Source organism: Rhinolophus sinicus, linkage group LG16, assembly GCF_036562045.2.
Source record: "Rhinolophus sinicus isolate RSC01 linkage group LG16, ASM3656204v1, whole genome shotgun sequence".
Classification (NCBI taxonomy): domain Eukaryota; kingdom Metazoa; phylum Chordata; class Mammalia; order Chiroptera; family Rhinolophidae; genus Rhinolophus; species Rhinolophus sinicus.
Genome location: NC_133765.1, coordinates 14,802,374 through 14,821,681, shown reverse-complemented (window position 1 = coordinate 14,821,681; position 19,308 = coordinate 14,802,374). Strand labels below are relative to the sequence as shown.

Sequence of the window (19,308 nt, the reverse complement as noted above, 5' to 3'; positions counted from 1 at the left end):
AGCAACTGGTGACCAAAAAATCAAATTACATGAAAATAATTATGAAAAATTATTAGGCCATAACTGGAATATTAAGCAGCCATTTAAGATTTTGTTTATAAAGAAGTTGTAATAATACTGCAAAATGACTATACCGTGTTTCCCCGAAAATAAGACCTAGTGGGACAATCGGCTCTAATGTGTTTTCTGGAGCAAAAATTAATATAAGACCCAGTATTATATTATATTATTATATTGTATTATATTAATTATATTATATTATATTATATTATATTATATTATATTATATTATATTATTTTATATTATATTATATTATATTATTATATTATATTATATTATATTATTTTATATTATATTATATTATATTATTATATTATATTATATTATATTATATTATATTAATTATATTATACTGGGTCTTATGTTATATAAGACCCGGTCTTATATTATAGTAAGATAAGACCGGGTCTTCTATTAATTTTTGCTCCAAAAAATGCATTAGAGCTAATTATCTGGCTAGGTCTTATTTTCGGGGAAACACGGTAATAATGGTAAGTGAACAAAAGGGAAACATTATATCCATATGATCTAACCTACATAAAGATGCATGAACATATGCAGTATGATATAACCTATATAAAAATGCATGAAAACATACATACCAACATGTTAAAAAAGGTTCACTCCATGTGGCAGCATTATGAATTTTTAAAATCTTTGTACTACATTTTCTAAATTTCTAAAATGTGCATGGAATGTTTTACATATTATAAGGAAATGTTTCTAATGAAGAACGAACAATAAACATCTTAATGCAAATACCACTGAAATCCACTGGCCAGAGGAGTTTGCAAACTAATGCAAATGATGGCACTTTTCCTCCCACTATGTATTACACATGTATATCAAGAGGAATAATGATAATAAAGTCAGATCACAAAGCCTGCAAGGACAAAATACAGCTGTACAGCAAATAAACCAGGCTGTTAGCAGATATGGGATTTAAAAAAAAACAAAACACCCACATCTCTTCCTATCACTCAGAACTATTTTCAGGTTCCAAGGTAAAGTTCCAATCTGTAGTATCAAAGGCATGAGTTGTGGATATTTTGTAGGATAAAAACATTGCTGGCAGTTTCCAAAAACAAATCTATATGGCTGCCTTGAGTATGTTTGTGGAAACATACTGGCACCGTGAAAAGTTGCTCTGTTAAAACCCAGCCAGGTGCAACAAGGGCAGCTTACAAGGTAGATGGACATAAAAGGACTTTCGCAAGCCTTCTCTCTGCGTTAAAACTATTTTGTCAAGACCCTGTCACTAGTTTTACAATTTTCTGAAATGAAATACGGGGTCAATTCTAAACCTCTTTTTTTTTGAACTGTGTTACTATATTAGCGTTAGATTTTTCTCCAGTAATTCAATGAACTTATTAACTATGTATTTCCTATAATTTCGATATACAACTCTAGAAGTCTAAACTTGTAATATATGACCGTAATTCTATTTTGTATCAGTAGTGCCTTACGGTTTAGAACTCTCGTTCACCTTCATTATTCTACAGTATATTGTTTTTCAAAGGAAAATTCTGCCGCCAGAGGCTCACTCAGCTGGTTAGGGGCCCTGCTGAGAGGAGAATGAACACAAGCCTCTGCCTTCCAGACCGGTGCCCTTACCAATACTGCGTCCTAAAGAACTGTTACCCTCCTTACTTGATTTTCAGCTCGACTTTCCTTATGAAGTTAGAGCTACATAAATAGACGTATAAGTATAGAAACATACTTCTGTGTTAGCGTGTTATTAAAGCTGCTTGTTCTACCTTCCATCTCCCCGCTTAGATTCTACCCTGACACAGCAGAGGCTTGTTTTCCATCCAGCACTGGAGTCCCGGCTCCTAGTAAAATCACAGCGTCATGGAAACATTGATGTCACCTGCACAAGGGAAGGGAATCAGGAAGGAAAGCAGCAGCACCAGCACTTGCGTTCGAGCGGGACCTACAGTCCGGGGAGGACTGTGGGCACCAAGTGTGAAAAGCTGGTGTTGACGGCACTGGGCTACGGTGGGGGATGGGACTCGCGCCGCCACGGCTTTGCGGGCTCCCGCCTCCGCTCACACTCACACTCCCGCTGAGCACGCCCACGCGAGTCACGGTCGGTCACGAGGGTCGCTTCCGGCCGCCGGCCCACCCAGTCGCACCTCCTCTAGGCAGCGGACCTGCACGGCTGAGACGGACCCGCGCTGTCGACCCAGAAGTTACGTCAGTCGGCGTCATGACGTAACTTCCGGGCAGACGCGGAAGTGCGGAGAGACTTTGGGAGCCGGCTCAGCGGTGGGGTTTTTTGGCCCAGCAGCGCGCCTTGGGAGCGTTCTGGAGAGGTCGGTTCCTCCGGGCCCGGCTCGGCCAGCGCAGACCGGACGAGACCGACGCCCCGACGCCCCTCGGCTCGGCGTCGATGCCCGCCGCGCCCGGGAGGCCCCGCGGCGGGGCCGGGCCATGAGCCTGCCCCGCGGCCTTGCTCCATCGCTGCGGGCCCCGCTGCAGTCCGGCAAGACCAGGATGAAAAAGCTCCCGAAGAGGAGCCAGAACGAGAAGTACCGACTCAAGTACCTACGGCTGCGCAAAGCCGCCAAAGCCACGGTGTTTGTGAGTCTGACGCCGCTCGGCCCTTCGCCTCGACACTCAATTCGTGAAATCTTTCCCCAAACCGTCCCCCTTCCCAGAGTGGCAGGACTAATACAGTGTTAGCTTTTGCGATATACATCGCTTTTCTGTTGCCTTATGTCCTTGGACAGGTTACGTAATTTCGGTACTCTTATTTCCCCACCCGTGAGGGAGAATAACTACCTTGCCGAGCTGTGAAGATTAAGTGAGGAAAGTAAAGTGCTTGGTACCTAAAAGATGTGCCAATAAGTTTCAGCCATTATCGTTATCACCGCAGAACTCTTGGAAATGCGATAGATTCTCAAGAGAACCCTGAGAATGAGGCACTATTTTTAAAATGACAACACTGAAACCCAAAGAGATAATTAGCTTTAAGGGCACTGTCAGAGCCCTGACTGCAACTTAGACACCCCGATTCTAGTTTCTTTATTACTTCCACTTCACAGCCTATTTCCTAAACACGCCATGTACTCATAACTGACCCCTTCCCTAAACGGACACGTAAAGCTTTCAATAATTTACCTCCTAACCTCTTTTGAGTCTCTCAAATGTTACTGCCTTTCTTTTATTATAGACGCACTGGGTTTATTGGATGAACTGGTTTGCCAGCCACACTTTGCTTTACAATGTTCTGGATCGCGGAAGCTTGCCTCAGTGATGGGAAATAAGTAGGGGAGTCCTCAAAGGCCCTCCCAAGCCTGAATCACCACCTTAATTGTTTTTACCAAAAACTTGAACATCTCACCTTTTCTGGAAGCATAAGGAACAGTTCGGAAATTAGAACATGCATTCCAGAAACATTTATTAGCACTTGCTGTGTGCACTGTAGAGAAATAAGGAAAGTAAAATTAAGAGGATTTGATAGCCAATTGACTGTTACCTTTTATTCCCTCCACATCAAAGGTACATAAAGCTTGAGGCCTATGTTATTAGATTCCATTAACTAGCTGAAGAAGGGATATTGTGTTGTACATTCAGAGTTTGAGGTCCCACCTATGGACCATCAGATTGGAGCATTCCCTTCAGGACTGATGCTTGGCCAATAGATTGAGTCATCAGTAAAGACAGATGATACTTGAATACACATAAGTAGATTATGAATAAGAATTTTACATACTAGAGTTGATTTGGTTCCATCCAGTTTTGTCTTTAAGGTTCATATTACATGGGATGCTTTGGGTTAGGTTGGTTTTGTAAGATCGACAAGAGTCAAGGTACTTGGGAATCGATATTCCTCATATTTATATAAGGACTGAATTTGAGCATCTGTGGATTTAAGTACTATGCCCTTTTCTCTGCCAGAGGCTACCCTAATTAGGGTACATCTTGGTTTGCCTAAAATAGCCCGAGTTCACCATATTGTTCTGGCATAATCATTAATAGCTCCCCCTTTTTACTCATAGGTACCCCAGTTGTGATAAGTTCTATAATTACCCTGCCCCTAGTAGAACTTGACTCTACCTATAGGTTCTCTTATAGTTTACAACAAAGACGTCTTTGGTTTGAAATACAGCTCCTCTTCCCAGCATAATCCTTTGATTTTCTATTCATTTTATATGATTATATTCAAAATTTTTCTTAAAGGAAAATGCTGCTATTTGTGATGAAATTGCTCGTCTTGAGGAAAAATTTCTTAAAGCAAAAGAAGAAAGACGGTGAGCTGACTTCATTTTGTGTTCAGAAACACACTTTTGGTGATTGATATGGTGTTACTGCCCTAGGGATTTTTCTCCATGGTGATTTTTGTGCATTGCACAGTCCATTGGCCCCTGATCAAGTACAGAGAAACTCACAATTTGTGGTATTGCTCCCAGTTCATTTTGGATCACAGTGATGAGACAGCTCCTCTACTCATCTTTCTGACACAGCCCTCTTGCCACAACTAATGAGTAATCTAATTATAACTCCCCAATTATGAAAGCCAAGGGATAAAAAGAAACTCTTCATCCTACAAATATTTATTATGCACTACTCTGTGCAAAGCACAGTGGGTATGTACACATGCAATTCATGGTCTATATATATATATATACCCTTCAGAAGCCTAATACCTTCCAACGTCAAGGTAGAACAACCCTCAGATGCAAAGAGATATGCTACAATTCTTTATCCTTGACTTCTTGAGTATTGTCCTCTAGAGCGTCATTATTCCTAAGGTCCAATAAGAACGGTATTTTTATGAGCATAAGAATCTTTGTATATAGTTCTGGCTTTTCCCAGTCCTTAAGTAAAATAGTGACTTGAGATAAAACAGAAGTTCATACCTCTGCTCCTTTCCTTCCCAACCTCAGGTACTTGCTGAAGAAGCTCCTTCAGCTTCAGGCTCTAACTGAAGGGGAAGTACAGGCGGCCGCTCCTTCCCACAGTTCCAGTTTGCCCCTGACTTACGGTGTGGCCAGCTCTGTGGGAACGCTACAGGGAGCTGGGCCCATTTCTGGGCCTAGCACTGGGGCCGAGGAACCATTTGGGAAGAAATCCAAGAAGGAGAAAAAAGAAAAGGGCAAAGAGAACAACAAACTGGAAGGTACTTTGGAGTTACCCCAGTGGCTCAACAACTAATGACAAAGACCTGGTACTAACTGGTAGACACACACGGCCACAGATCCACTTCACCTCTCCTCTGGTCCTTGAGTAGCCCTAATAAGCCCTTGGAAAACAAGTGCATTAGCCATATTGGGTGGAGGAATTCCAGTTAGACACAAAGGGAGCAGGCTAAGGCCTCCCCATCCTTCCCTGCCAACTCTGGGTCTCTGGGTTGCCTTCAGTTCAGTCTTTCCTAGAGGTAGAGAAATGAGGTAAGTGGCCTTTTGAACACACTGCTGGTTTGGGAAATTTCTGATCTTAAAAGTGAAGTAAGAGGCCTTGAAAAGTATAAGACTCTTAGGTCCTAAGCAATAATAATAAAATTGGTCACTGCCAGGTGGGCGGGTTAGAAAGATACTCAGGGCTTTGGGGCAAAGTCCCATGTGCCCAGTCAGTGAGTGTGTAGAACCAGGATTGGCTAATTGCTCTTAGCATTCATGTGTAAATTTTTTCCTTCCCCTCAGCATTGGGAGGGGCTTAAAGTGGGTGACCCCAGATTTGCGTTTCAGTTCTGAAGAAAACATCCAAGAAAAAGAAAATGGAGGGAGGTGCTCGCAAGCTGGTTCAGCCCATTGCCCTGGATCCCTCAGGACGGCCTGTGTTCCCCATCGGACTGGGGGGTCTAACAGTATATAGCCTGGGGGAGGTGAGTGAGACCAGCGATCCATAGACAGGAGAATCAGAAGCATGGGAATGGGGTTGAGCCTTCCCTCCCTATTCCCATTAGCAGCAGCCCCTTGCTGATGCAGACCAACCCCAGAAACCTCCAGTCCCTAGGAACCAGGTCGGTTTTGTCTGCTACACAGCCTGCACTCCCTCTTCGCAGCCCCAGAGTGGTTCCAAAGGCTACCTGCAGTACACTGGACTTCCACATTCTCCAGTGACCTCACTTGTAGGTTGGGGGAATCCTTTTTATAGATCATCACCGACCGGCCTGGCTTCCATGATGAGAGTGCCATCTACCCTGTGGGTTACTGCAGTACTCGAATGTATGCCAGCATGAAGTGCCCCGACCAGAAGTGTCTATATACTTGTCAGATCAAGGATGGTGGTGTGCAACCTCAGGTAGTTTTCTTTGCAAAAATTCATTGAACTTTCTAGAAAACTAGTCAAGGATTTAAGTTGGCTAGATAGCACTTTTTACAGAAATACTTTCTTGGCAAAAATTCCTATTAGAATAATTCTGATTTAACAGTTTATAGTCAAGGTATTTTGCAGTTCAAAAAAGAAAGAAAATAATGTGAAATGGGGGTTTGCAGTCAAAGTGGCTAACTATTACAAGGATAACCTAAGATTACATAGAGAATGATCTCATGTGTTTTTAAAATAGCATTTGCATTTGAACTTACAGATGTAAGTAAGGATAGCAAGGGTCTGGAAAGGCATGTAACAAACTGTTGACCTCTGGAGAGCAGCCAGGCCAGGAGTATAGAGTTGAAACAGTCAAAGGACTTGCTCTGTTTTCTTTTTTTGTTTGAATTTTTAACAGCACTGTTAGGGCATTGTACCCACCTCCTAGTATGGATTATATCAGCTTCAAGTTCCAGAGTGAAGAATAGTACTGGAGTAGTATGACTTTCTACTACTTCCTCCTTGAAGATTGCGCTCATGGCTCCTTTATCTTTCTCAGTTTGAAATTGTTCCTGAGGATGACCCCCAGAATGCCATTGTCAGCTCTTCCGCAAATGCCTGCCATGCAGAACTGCTCAAGGCTATAAGCGCTACTATGTAAGTTGACCAACAGCTTGAAGGCAGGCAAAAAAGATCACTTTTGGTACAGCGAGACCTTTTCACTTGCTTTTAAAGAGCAGAGATCCCTTATTTTAGAGAACGCTATCCTGAATCCCTCAGTTGTCTTAGCAAATAGTTTCCAGCGTATCCAAGTCAAAGCTTACTGTGTGTGGTCATGTCCGCATTCCATTCCTAAACCCATTCTCATCTCCCTCTGAGGTCTCAAATTAAAACTCTCCCTCTCCTATTTAGGGGGAAACTAATGTCTAACCTGCTTCCATCTGGAGCTGACTTTTTTGGGTTTTCTCATCCAACCATCCACAACCTGATCCAGAGCTGTCCAGGAGCTCGAAAATGTGTCAAGTAAGTGTGGTCAAACCCAGTCCCTTGAGAGAAGCTCAGTAGTCAGTGGGGCAGGGACCTAAACTGCTTTGAGCTGCTTCTGTGCACAAGGCGTGCATGCTCTTTGAGCAGTGTGCCTCAGTATTGGTCCTCTTAGCCCTCTAGACAGGTGAGCAGAAGGCAGTACCCCAGTGTACTGTAATTACCATTTTCTGTGTGTACCATGATAGCCAAAGGAAATCCTACAGAATGGGTCACTAAAAAATCCTGTCTAATTTTTTTTAGCGGTTTTTTTTTTTTTTTTTTTTGGGGGGGGGCAGTAATAAGTTTTTAGATGTACATGGGAGAGAGCTACAGAAAAAAATAGCTGAGACCTCTGGAGTAAGAATGGGTTATGGCTAACAGACGGCTCTTGATAATGATTCCCTTTGATCCTACAGTTACCAATGGGTGAAATTTGATGTGTGCAAACCCGGAGATGGGCAGCTACCCCAAGGACTGCCAGAGAATGATGCAGCTATAAGCTTTGAAGCCTTTCAGACACAGACCTTTGATGAAGATCGTAATGATCCCATTCTACAAGGTACCTTTTAATTTTACCTTTCTGGTTTAAAAATTGACCACTTTTAGACTACCCTCCCCTCTTCATTCATAGCTGAGTACCCCAAATATCTGGGCAGTAAGTGATACAGGCTTTTCACTGTTCCACCATTGAGAATCCTGAGTCAGGAGGACCAGCTGCTCTCCAGCAGTCCTCGCAGAAGTCGCAGGGCATGGCTGTGGTCACAGTAAAGCAGGGCTCCACAGGAAACTAGGGTTCCTCATTGCCTACCTAAGTAAGACCTAAGCAGAACTGCAGGTAAAAGTTTACTAAGATTCCATTTGAGGTAAAGGGCATCAAGTCATGGCCTTGGTCCTGCCTCTGGTCCACGGATTCCTTACCACGAAATGGGTAGTGCAATCGGGGGATCTGGCACTGGGATCCCCTGATACAGGAAGAGCTCTGGACTGCAAATAAGCAATTAGAATTAAAATTGTCCCTCTTTGCCTGATATACTACATAACCCGAGACAAGTCACTTCATCTATTTCAGCCACAGTTTTCTTCATTGTAAAAGAAAGTATCAGTCCTATCTTACCAAACAAGGGCACAGATACACGGGTGTTAAGGAGGTGAAAGAACATACATGGAACTAATCAGTCTCCTGAGATTCCCAGGCAGCACTGGAACTGAAGGAATTTTTTCCTCAGGATCATTGGCCCTCCCAGAGCTTCAGCCTACAGCCTTTGTGTCTTCTTACCGGCCCATGTTCTTGACACGCGAACCCTTGGCAGATGACCACCTACAGCACTTGAGGTCTCCGTCGCAGTGTAGTCCAGCGCAGTCTTCAGATTGAACAAGAAGGGATCAGATACTACATCATTTTCATCATGATGATTTTTTTTAACTTAAACTAAAACTTAGAATATGTGGAAGAAGGCAGCCATTCCGGACTGAAGAAGATATTAAATGAACACATTCTGTCATGGAGGTTCCCATGGTGACTGTTCCCTGAGAAAAACTTCACCTGCTTTATTTTTAGTAATAAATTTCTTTTAACAGTTCTGCTTATTTTCATCCTGTTGTAATCAGGATATAATCTGTTTTGTTTAGCTCTAAGGTAAACTTAAGTCGTTTTTCAACCAGAGTAAGAGACGGCTGCTGACTCATGAAGGAGTTAGTAAGATTCCGACAACCTCGACCCTTGATTCTGATCCTAGTTTAAGGAATATTAAGTCTCAGCCCCTGTACGCCAGGCAGCTGCTTTATTTTCATGTCAGTATGATCAAAATCGAATCCTGCTCATCCCCAAGCTGGAGAGTCCAGTCCAAGGTACCCTTCGTCCTTTTCTTCACGTCTCACATATCAAAAGGTCCTTTTTAACCCTTTCTGCACCCTCTTTGTGGTTCCTTATTGGAGAATGTGCTTTTAAGCTATATATGTTGAAACCACATTAACACAAATTTAGATATATTTGAGGTTTGGCTCCCATCCTCCATTTCATTAAGGGTAATAACATAAATCCGCACTTAGTGTGACTGAATTGTCTGGACCCTGCGCATGGCATTAATGCGGAGGCTAATCTCGACCACTGCACAGCAGTTAGATGGATGGGCAGTGAGGCCATCCAGGTCCGGGTGCTGGAATGGGAAGGAACAGAAGGACTCCAGAAATAGAAGAATGGGGAAGGAGTGGTGAGAACTGGGTTGTTAACTGTGCTGTAATTCCTAACTGCACAAATGGAATGGGACAACACAAATGGAATTAGCATGTTATAGGAGTGAATCTGGCCAGCCGATTCAGGAGGGGCTCAGACAGCACATTTGCACCACACCACACTGACCACTATAAAGTATCAGAAGCTAAAGTAATGTTAATTTTATGACTAAATTATAGTCTTTTTGTAAGTTTGTATAGCTTTTACAGTGCAAAAAAATTATTAAAGTTTAGATAGTGGTAAATCAAGGGTGGAAAGGTATTACTTAGCTGTTAATGTTTTAATATTTTTTTGTCTTTTTTCTCTATAACTTGCCTGACATAGCTGCACTTACACAGAAATGATACATGCTGCTTTTGTCAGATAGCAAATATCTTTCTATTCTATTACAGCTTGAGTAAACCACATTAAAAGACAGCCTCATTTTAAGAAAGATGTTTAAAATTTTTTTTATTAGTGTGTTGTTTACTTTTAATAAGAGTATTCACTTTATAACTTTCCTAGAATGGAAAGAACCCATTAGTTGTTATAAACTCAGAAGATCAAGACCTACATCTTTTAAAATTAAATAATTAGAAAATATTGCACTGCATTCATTGCATGTTGGAAGGTTGAAATTTTGCTTTCAACCATAATGTGTATATATGTATTTATATAAATATCACACATGTCTGGGGATACGTGGAATAATGTTAAATGTTTTTCCTATGGATCATCATTTGAAAAACCTCGAAAAATAACTGCCATATTGTACTTAAAATATCTTTTCATTTACCGGATTGTTACAAAGATTTTTAAAATTTGACAACATCCCATATCATTGAGAATGAGTTAAAAAAAATGGGACTGTACTTGGTGGGAATTTTAACTGTTGAACCCTTTGGAAGGGGTAAGCTGTAAGTATCAAAGTTTTAAATGTATCTACCCTTAAACCTGTTATTCCACATTAAGGACCATAAGGAAATTAAGTGTGGTATGCTGTTTCCAAGTAACATTATCACACTATTAGTTTAATAGTGAAAAACTGGAAAATACCTGCATGTCCACTAATGAGAAATTGGTTAAATAAAATGTGTGGCTCCCACAAACTGAAACACTAAATCTATGTTCAATTTACAAAGGAAAATTATTTTGAAAACAAGTCAAAAACACAGATTACACAATAATAATATAGCATGGTGTGTAAATTATAACCCAAACAAATCAAGTGACTTCACCAAATTATTTAAGTGTGTCTCTCCAAATGGTGAATTTTGGGGTGATTTTTACTTGCTTACACTTTTTACTAGCATCCAAATGTTCTACAGTGATTATAAATGTCATTTTTCAAACAGTAACATGTTGTTTCATTTGAGAAATAAACTGAATTCCCCCTGAATGTTTTAAATTATTCAACCATTAAAATTAACTTTCACATGACTTTTTATTAATACATCCACTCCATAAACCTCATTTTTCACATTGCATGCACTAGGTTATTGGGGATGAAAGGAACCTGGGGGTTCTTGGCTATCTCTAGTTTATAAAGTAAAAAAGTTACAGCAAGCTAAGGTTAATTTATTGTTGAGGAAAAATATTTTTATATAAATGGTAGTGTAGCATAGGTGTACACTGTTTATAATAAGGTCTGCAGTAATGTAACGTCCTAGGCCTTCACATTCACTCATCGCTCACTCACTCACCTGGATCATCTTCCAATCCTGCAAGCCCCGTCCTTTCATGGTAAGTGCCCTGGACAGGTGTACCATTTTTTATCTTTTATACCGTATTTTTACTGTACCTCTTGCATGTTTGGATAGGTTCAGATACACAAGTACATATTGTGTTACAAATGTCTCCAGTATTCCGTACAGTAACATGCTGTCCAGGCTTGCCGCCCAGGAGCAAGAGGCTATACCAGACAGCCCGGGTGCAGTGGGTTATACCACGAGGCTTGTGGAAGTGCACTCACAGTGATGTTCACACGACATAATCACCTGATGGCGCATTTCTTAGAATGTGTCCCTGCCAGTAAAGCGATGCGTGACTATATACTTTTATTTCTAATTTCTAATAGAAACACACAATTATCAAGTACCATGAGCTGTTTTTAATCAACCAATAAACAGCATTATGATTTTTTTTTAATTAAAGTTCACTGGGGTGACAACTGTTAGTAAAGTTACATAGATTTCAGGTGTACAATTCTGTATCACATCATGTATAAATCCTATTGTGTGTTCACCACCCAGAGTCAGTTCTCCTTCCATCACCACATATTGGATCCCCTTCACCCTCATCTACCACTCCCCTCCCCCTTTACCCTCTAGTAACCACTAAACTATTGTCTGTGTCTATGAGTTTTTGTTTCTCATTTGTTTGTCTTGTTCTTTTGTTGTTTTTTATTTATATACCACATATCAGTGAAATCATATGGTTCTCTGCTTTTCCTGTGTGACTTACTTCGCTTAGCATTATATTCTCAAGATCCATCCATGTTGTCACAAATGGTCCTATTTCATCTTTTCTTACCGCCGAATAGTATTCCATTGTGTATATATACCACAACTTCTTTATCCATTCATCTATCGAAGGACATTTTGGTTGTTTCCATGTCTTGGCCACCGTAAATAAAGCTGCAATGAACATTGGAGCACACGTGTCTTTATGGATAAATGTTTTCAGATTTTTTGGGTAGATACCCAGGAGAGGGATTGCTGGGTCATACGGTAATTCTATTCATAATTTTTTGAGGAACCTCCATACTGCCTTCCATAGTGGCTGCACCAGTCTGCATTCCCACCAACAGTGTATGAGGGTTCCTTTTTCTCCACAGCCTCTCCAACACTTGTTACTATTTGTCTTGTTGATGATAGCCATTCTAACTGGGGTGAGGTGATATCTCATTGTGGTTTTGATTTGCATTTCTCTGATGATTAGTGATGTTGAGCATTTTTTCATATGTCTATTTGCCATTTGTATGTCCTCTTTGGAGAAATGTCTCTTCAGGTCCTCTGCCCATTTCTCAATTGGGTTGTTTGGTTTTTTTTTTGTTGAGTTGCATGAGTTTCTTGTATATTTTGGATATTAGCCCCTTATCGGAGGCACTGTTTGCAAAAATCTTCTCCCATTCAGTTGGTTGCCTCTTTATTTTGTCAATAGTTTCTTTTGCTATGCAGCAGTTTAGCATTATGATTCTTAATAGTACACACAAAAGCCTTGCACAGCTGTCCCATCTGAATTATTTTTCTAAATGCTTATCGTGTAGCTTTCCTTTCAGCCTCACTTTTTTCTTCCATCTGGATTATCCTTTATATAGTTAAACCTCTTACCTAAAAAGAGCCTGAGATTTATATTCAATTCTAATGACCTGTTAGCCTCTCAGTGACCTCCACTGTCATATTTCATAAGCTTGTGATCCACCCCCACCACCCTCCTGTTACTAGCAGCATGAGTGCCTTCCTGGGTCAGCACCTCCCAAGACGCCTGCATCTGGTTCTGCTTTGTTAGCTTTCAATATTCACATTATCATTATTTAGATTGAAGCAGCAGAATTGTTTATAGGGCCATCTTCAATTATCTGAAAGACTCAGGTAGTAGAAGAAAGATTTCAGTTCCACACAAGGAAAAACTTGGGAAATTTAGAAAGGAAACTTGATAGTCAAATTCAATAACTGCTTGTCAGATTTGGAAAAAAAAAAAAAAAGAGAGAGAGAGAGAGAAAGAAAGAAAAACACATAAATACTAGCTGGCCTACCTGGCCTTGAGAGGTCTTCCAACCCTAGTTCCCACAATTCTGGGTGTAAGGGGACAAAGTGTCAGGCATTTCACTCTCAATAGTGAGGAAGTGAATGACCGTGAGGTTCAGTGTGCTTGTGGTTTGGAATGAGTCCAGTACAGCCACCAGCCTAACTAGAGGACAAGGACAGGTACTTCATCGTCTGCCGGCCCTGGCTCATCTCAGAATACAGAAACAGCCACGTGCTAGCTGGGAGCTCTCCAACGAGGCTTTCCTATTAATTTCCTTTAAAAGCAACAGTTGTCATCATTTAAACTCCTAAATGCCCAAATCTAAAGGTTCCACACTTACGTCTTAGATATGATCATACCGCAACTAAATCACTGAGCAACCTGTAATTTGCACGCATCTGGTTTGTAATGAAAGCAATGAAGGGAGGAGCTGGCAGGGCACTGCTGGGATGGTACAGGGGACACCATTTATATTCACAAGGCCATGTGGTCCAGGCATAGCGGAGAGCAACCGGAGTGCCACGACAAGAACTGACACTCAGTGCCAGGGTCTGGGCGGAGAAAGTGTTCATGGGAGCTGGAAGCCACTTGCACTGATGGTCATCACAACATGAGATCTAATAAGAGAATCATAAATAGGAAGGGTCAGGTCAGGTAGAAGGATGTGCTAGGGGCCGGGAACTGCTCTTTCAGACAGACTGTAAGGGAGGGAGGGAAGGGGCCACTTTTAGCCAACGATCCACTTCCCACAGTAACCAGAGCAAATCTGAGTCCAGGCTGGGTCTGCTGAGTACAGCCACAGGTTGGTAACATGTTCATGTGATGAAATAAACAACTTAAACCAACAAAACATAAATTACTGAGGGAGACAAGGAAGCACCATCACATCCAGGATCTTGGGAAGGCTCCCCAAACAGCTTTGCTGTCAGCCTCCCACCAACAGCAAAGCCGGAATCTGAGAGTGAAGTAGCCCAGCTGCGGCTCCCCTTTGGCGCTGACAATTGCTGAGGAATGACGAAGGGGCACAAAGGAACTGCGGATAGTAAGCCCTTCTCAAGTCAGGAAGCAATCCAGGCAAGGGAACATAAGTGATCCAGTACCCAAGGGTTAAATTCTGACCTGATCCCGACTGTGACCTCAGGTCCAGATGATGGACACACTGCCAGCAATTGACTAGAGCGGAGAACACGGGGTGCAGAAATTTCCTGGGAGCTAGAATTCACGAAAACCCAGGCTCCAGAAGCTAAGAGGGTAAGCGCTGACTAAGCACCTGAGACAGTGGATGCTGTAGTCAGGATTCCAGAGGAGAAGCTGCCCTAGATCAACTCCCAGGAGGTTAAAGTCTCTTAAATACTATCATCTCCTCCGCTGCCCTCTTTTCATATACCACCCCTACCCCAGCCAAATGGCCTCATGGTTCGCAGACACTCATGTTAAGAAATGTTCCATCTAGGAATGCCTCCACCCCAACTACAGAAGACTCCTGAGAACCTCTTTAATCAATAGCCCCAGTTCCACAGTGGAATGACCCTTGTTAGGTATTAGAAGAACATAGTTTCATTACATTAATTCACACTAAGTTACGAATCACCAAGCTTAAGCCTCTCAAAGGAGACACTAAACTCAAAAGAATTTCAGAATTTAGGATAGTGTGACATAGAGACATCCAAGCATAAGCAAAATATTCTGGAACAAGGATCCTTTCAATAGTTAACCTACACATAAAGCTGCGGGCCCTGCCCAGAGCAACGATAGTTGCTCTGGGAGGGAAAATACAAGAAGAATATTTTAATATGGACTCATTTCCCCTTCCTTAATTGACTTGTCTATCACAATTGCCTCTAAGTGAATGAAAAGCTGCTTATTAGCCCCTCTGAGACAATCTCAGCCCCCCACCAACCAACACCTGCCTCCCAAGCATGTTATAACTCAAGACACGGGCGTCACTGTGGAGGAAATCCTGACTCCCAATACAGTAGGAACCCCTACTGTTTCTGCTATTCTTCTCACCTCAAATATTGTGTCATCTTGTCTCTGCACCCGGATTTCCTGGGAATACGTGATGTTGAGCAGCCCCTTGACAGCAGAGAGCTCTATCTTCTCAGGTAGTGGCCCTTGGAAGGTCAGCTTCTCACCATAAGCCACAGCGCGGGCCCCCAAGTGCAGCCTGTAGGCCACAGTCTGTTTATCTCGAGGGTGGATGCTACAGGATAAACAACAAGGAGAAAACTTTGGGTTTGAGCTCTTATAATAACCACGTTTCAAGAAAAGGAAGTAGTATACAAGCACCCTTCATGAAGGTGAGAACAAAGTTGACTAAATCTAATAAACAGTGATCAGTGGCTAGTTAGCTTAAGATAAATGGTGAATGGTAACCATAGATGGGGCTCTGGGTCTTCTACAGGTTGGGAACCTTGAAATAACAGATGACTTGGAAGGAAGAAATAAAGGGAGGGAGGGAGCGAGGGTGGGCACTGGAACTAACCCAGGAGAGTTAACTCATGTAAGACCATTCCAACCAACATAGCCTATGTTTCATCGGAATCTGCTGTTCATTACTTGGTCCCCTCCAGGTTTTATTTGTTCATTCAACAAATATCTACTCATTCAAAAATAAGTAAATACTAGTTCAAGCTCCTACTATAATCCAGACGCTGTGTGTTGGGCTGCACGTCACATCTAAAAGCCCCTCGTATCCTACAGCTAGCATGTGGCAGTCACCGGGGCCACTCACAACTACCATTGCTCCTCTTCTGAGTCCATGGCAGAAGCCCCTTTCCTGCTCTCCCTGAAGCTGGGGACGGCTACATGACTGCTTTGGCCAATGCAAGTGGGCAGAAGTGACTTGTGTTGCTTCCAGGGGGAGTATTTAATTGCCAGTGTGGGACTTTAAGGGGACAGTGGAAGCACAGATCAACTTGGTGCCTCTGTCTCTCTGGATCTGTGAGTGACTATGATGGCAAAACCTCTCTGGTGACCCCTGGACATGTAATGAGAAAAAGAAGTAAGTTTTTGTGGCATCAAGGCTGAGAGGTGGAAGGGTTTGTTTGTTTGTTTGTTTGTTTGTTTGTTTGTTTGTTTGTTTTACTGCAGCACACCCCAGTGTAAATGATGGTAGATAATGCTTCTAAGGTCCAACCCTTAGACCTACTCTCTGTCCCCTCACAAGTGAACTTCACAGTGAAGGCCTCAGACAAGGAACATACATGATTACTACTCAAACAACGCCCAAGAAGCACTGATACCTGCCGAAAGGTGAGGTTCTGTCACAGAGATCCATAGCTACAGCCATGAAAGTGTTGGGCATCCTTAGGTTGGGGACATAGCCAAAGTCTGCTGTTTGATGCCAACGGATCTGGGGAAAGCCATCATCTGAGGCCACACTGGACAAAGCTGAAGACAACTAGAAAGGAGAGAGATTGTTGTATCAGAATTTTATTGCATCAGAATCCTGCACTGGAGTCCTTTTCACAAGCAGACCCCAGTTCCACTTTCCTCATTTGTTCAAAATGGTCATTCAGCAGGTATTTCCTGAGCCTCTCACTCTCATCCCACATGCCACAGTGTGTAACTCTGCCAGCCCGCTCATCATGAGGTGAAGCCTGTCTCCGCCTACTGAAGCTGGGCTCAGTCTGTGATGTTCTCTGACCAACGGAATGCTCAGCCGTGATGCTATGCAGCTTCTGAGTCTTTGCCTCAAGGCTCCTGCCTTCTGATTTCATTCTCCTGGAACCCTGCGGTGGCCAGGCAAACAAAGTCCAGCTACCATGCTGGAGAAATGATGTGGAGAGAGGGGCCTTGGAATTTGAAAGATAGTGAGGAAGATAGTTGTAAATGTCCCAGCAATCCCAGCAGAGGGGCCAGTCACGTGACTCCCAGATGCTTCAGTTTAAACTGCAGCCACGTCAACAAGCCTGGTGACATCACATAGAGCAGAGGTGAGTCATCCCAGTTGAGCCCACCTGGCTAACGCACAGAATCATGAGCAAAAACAATGGCTGATGCTTTAAGCCACTAAGTTTTGCGGTAGTTTCCTGCAAAGCAATAGGTAACAGACACATCTGTATACAACACAGGGCTAGGCACTGTACGAAAGCACAGAGGGATCTGCCTGTGAGCATGTGGCAAATTGCATCAAAGACCCTAATTCTATTCATCTTTCTATATCCATGCCCTCTTGCCACATGGCTTTGCGGTTTCTCCTATCAAGAGAAAGAGTATGGATTTCCCCACCACTTGATTCTGAGCTCAGCCATGTGGTTTGCTTTGGCCAACAGATGAAACAGAAGTTATGGTGTGTCAATTCCTAGCCTAGCCTTAAGAGACCTTGGATGGTTCCGCTTGCTCTTCTGCTATCACCATGAGAACAGCATGCCTGGGCTAGCCCACCACTCTCGAGAGAAGGATGACAGCTGTGGAACAGAGCTAATCCACTCCAGCCAAGCCTCGACCGGAGCAAAGCCCTCCCAGTTGAGCCACAGAGATATGAAAGTGTCCAGTGAAGCTCAGCCAACATCAATCAACCCCCAGCTACTCAGACATGTGAGGTATAATAATAAAAGTTATTTTAAGTTATGGAGTTTTGAGGTGGTTTGTTACCTAGCAGTAACTAACTGGTACAAGTACTTCACAGCTTTTTTGGGGGGACAGACCTGCACATAAGAAATGTTAATAAAAACTATACAATTGCATGGATTAAATACTATATAGGTAGTTCTAAATTAGAACAGACAAAGTTTATTATTATAAGAACACACATCCTCAGAATATGTAAAAAATTTGGATGGGTATAGAAAATACGAGAAGTCGCTACAAATTAGACTGCTCATATGTCACGTGTTAGAACGTTATGAGATGCAAAGGTAGGAAGGACAAAGGCAGTTTTGAGAGATGGCAGTCTAGTTGAAGTGGAGGGTTTCTGTGGGAAAGACAAGGGTGGAAAGATAGTGAGGCAAGTGTTTGCAGGGAGTTTGTCCAATAAACAACAGGGAACCACTGTGGAGGTAATGGGTGCAGAACACTGTGAATATACTAAATGCCACTAAACTAAACACTTTAAAATGGTTAGTTTTATATTATGTGAATTTCACCTCAATTTAAAAATTAGAGAGCCACTAAAAACTATGTCTACTGTCAGATGGGTACTAGGCTTATTGGCGGGATCTCTTCATAAATTATATAAATGTCTAACCACTATGCTGTATACCTGAAACTAATATAAAGTAATACTGAATTTCAACCATAATTAAAAAAAAATCATCGCGGGGATATAAAGTACAGCATAGGCTATACAGTCAATAATATTGTAGTAATTATGTACAGTGTCAATGGTAATAGACCTATTGGGGTTATCACTTTCTGAGGTACATAAATGTCTAATCACTACATTGTTTTGTACACCTGAAACTAATAAAAAAAGTTCAGAGGAGTCTGGAAGACAATCCAGTAGAACTTTCTAAGTTAAGCTAACCAGTGTCTTTACAATTCTAGAGCCTATCCCAAGAGGAGAAACTAATGCTTTAAATGCACAAAAAGCTCATATTATAGAACATATTTTAAAAGTATGCTTAGTTGTATTGACATTTGCATTGAATTCAATTCAAATATTATAGTAATATAGTGGAAAAACATATATATGTATGTACATACTTATATGTGTGTGTTTGTGTAAAATTTATTCCTAAGCTTCATATATTTATTGTTTAGAAAAATATGTACTAAGATTTAACTTATGACAAGAACAATAAAGCATACTTTTATTACACAGAAAAAAATTAGAGTCACTGAAATTACTAACATGATATAAAGACTTTCAAAAGACTGCTTCAATGATCATACAAATGGTTCTGTGAAGAAAACAAGACTGAAAGCAGAGAGACTGATTAGTTCGGATGCTACTGTAATCTTCTAGACACAAAAGAGAAAGGTCTAACCTAGAGGATAGTACTGGGAATGGGATGGCTCGAAATAAGGCAATCTGAAAGACAAACTTGGCAGAGCCAGG

The 19,308-nt window shown here is 41.9% G+C and overlaps 2 protein-coding genes across 4 annotated transcripts in view; one reads left to right on the top strand and one right to left on the bottom strand.

Annotated features, from left to right (window-relative positions):
- The first annotated feature begins 2,276 nt into the window (after nt 1-2,276).
- TBRG1 (transforming growth factor beta regulator 1) lies at nt 2,277-17,837 on the top strand. 2 transcript variants are annotated; one of them, XM_019710424.2, is made up of 9 exons: nt 2,277-2,644; nt 4,247-4,317; nt 4,954-5,186; nt 5,755-5,891; nt 6,164-6,310; nt 6,876-6,973; nt 7,229-7,339; nt 7,759-7,901; nt 17,582-17,837. In XM_019710424.2, the coding sequence occupies exons 1-9, from the start codon at nt 2,495-2,497 to the stop codon at nt 17,617-17,619; spliced, it is 1,128 nt and encodes a 375-aa protein (XP_019565983.2). In that variant the 5' UTR covers nt 2,277-2,494; the 3' UTR covers nt 17,620-17,837. The 2 variants fall into 2 exon arrangements, with proteins under 2 accessions (XP_019565983.2, XP_019565982.1); XM_019710423.2 differs by lacking the exon at nt 17,582-17,837 and adding an exon at nt 8,569-8,935 and having other exon boundaries at nt 2,279-2,644.
- Nucleotides 10,683-19,308, bottom strand: part of SIAE (sialic acid acetylesterase) — a 38,602-nt gene continuing 29,976 nt past the window's right edge. For both annotated transcript variants that reach the window (XM_074321706.1, XM_019710422.2), the window contains exons 8-10: nt 16,550-16,707; nt 15,315-15,507; nt 10,683-13,921 (exon numbers count right to left, since the gene is read on the bottom strand). In XM_074321706.1, the coding sequence (XP_074177807.1) occupies nt 13,658-13,921; nt 15,315-15,507; nt 16,550-16,707 (615 nt within the window). In that variant the 3' untranslated portion in view covers nt 10,683-13,657. The remainder of the gene's footprint in view (nt 13,922-15,314; nt 15,508-16,549; nt 16,708-19,308) is intronic.

Coding starts and splice junctions, on each gene's coding strand:
- TBRG1 (XM_019710423.2), top strand. CDS start 2,495: ATGAGCCTGCCCCGCGGCCTTGCTCCATCGCTGCGGGCCCCGCTGCAG. Junction 5,892..6,163: donor CAGTATATAGCCTGGGGGAG/GTGAGTGAGACC, acceptor TCCTTTTTATAG/ATCATCACCGACCGGCCTGG. Junction 6,974..7,228: donor AAGGCTATAAGCGCTACTAT/GTAAGTTGACCA, acceptor TCTCCTATTTAG/GGGGAAACTAATGTCTAACC.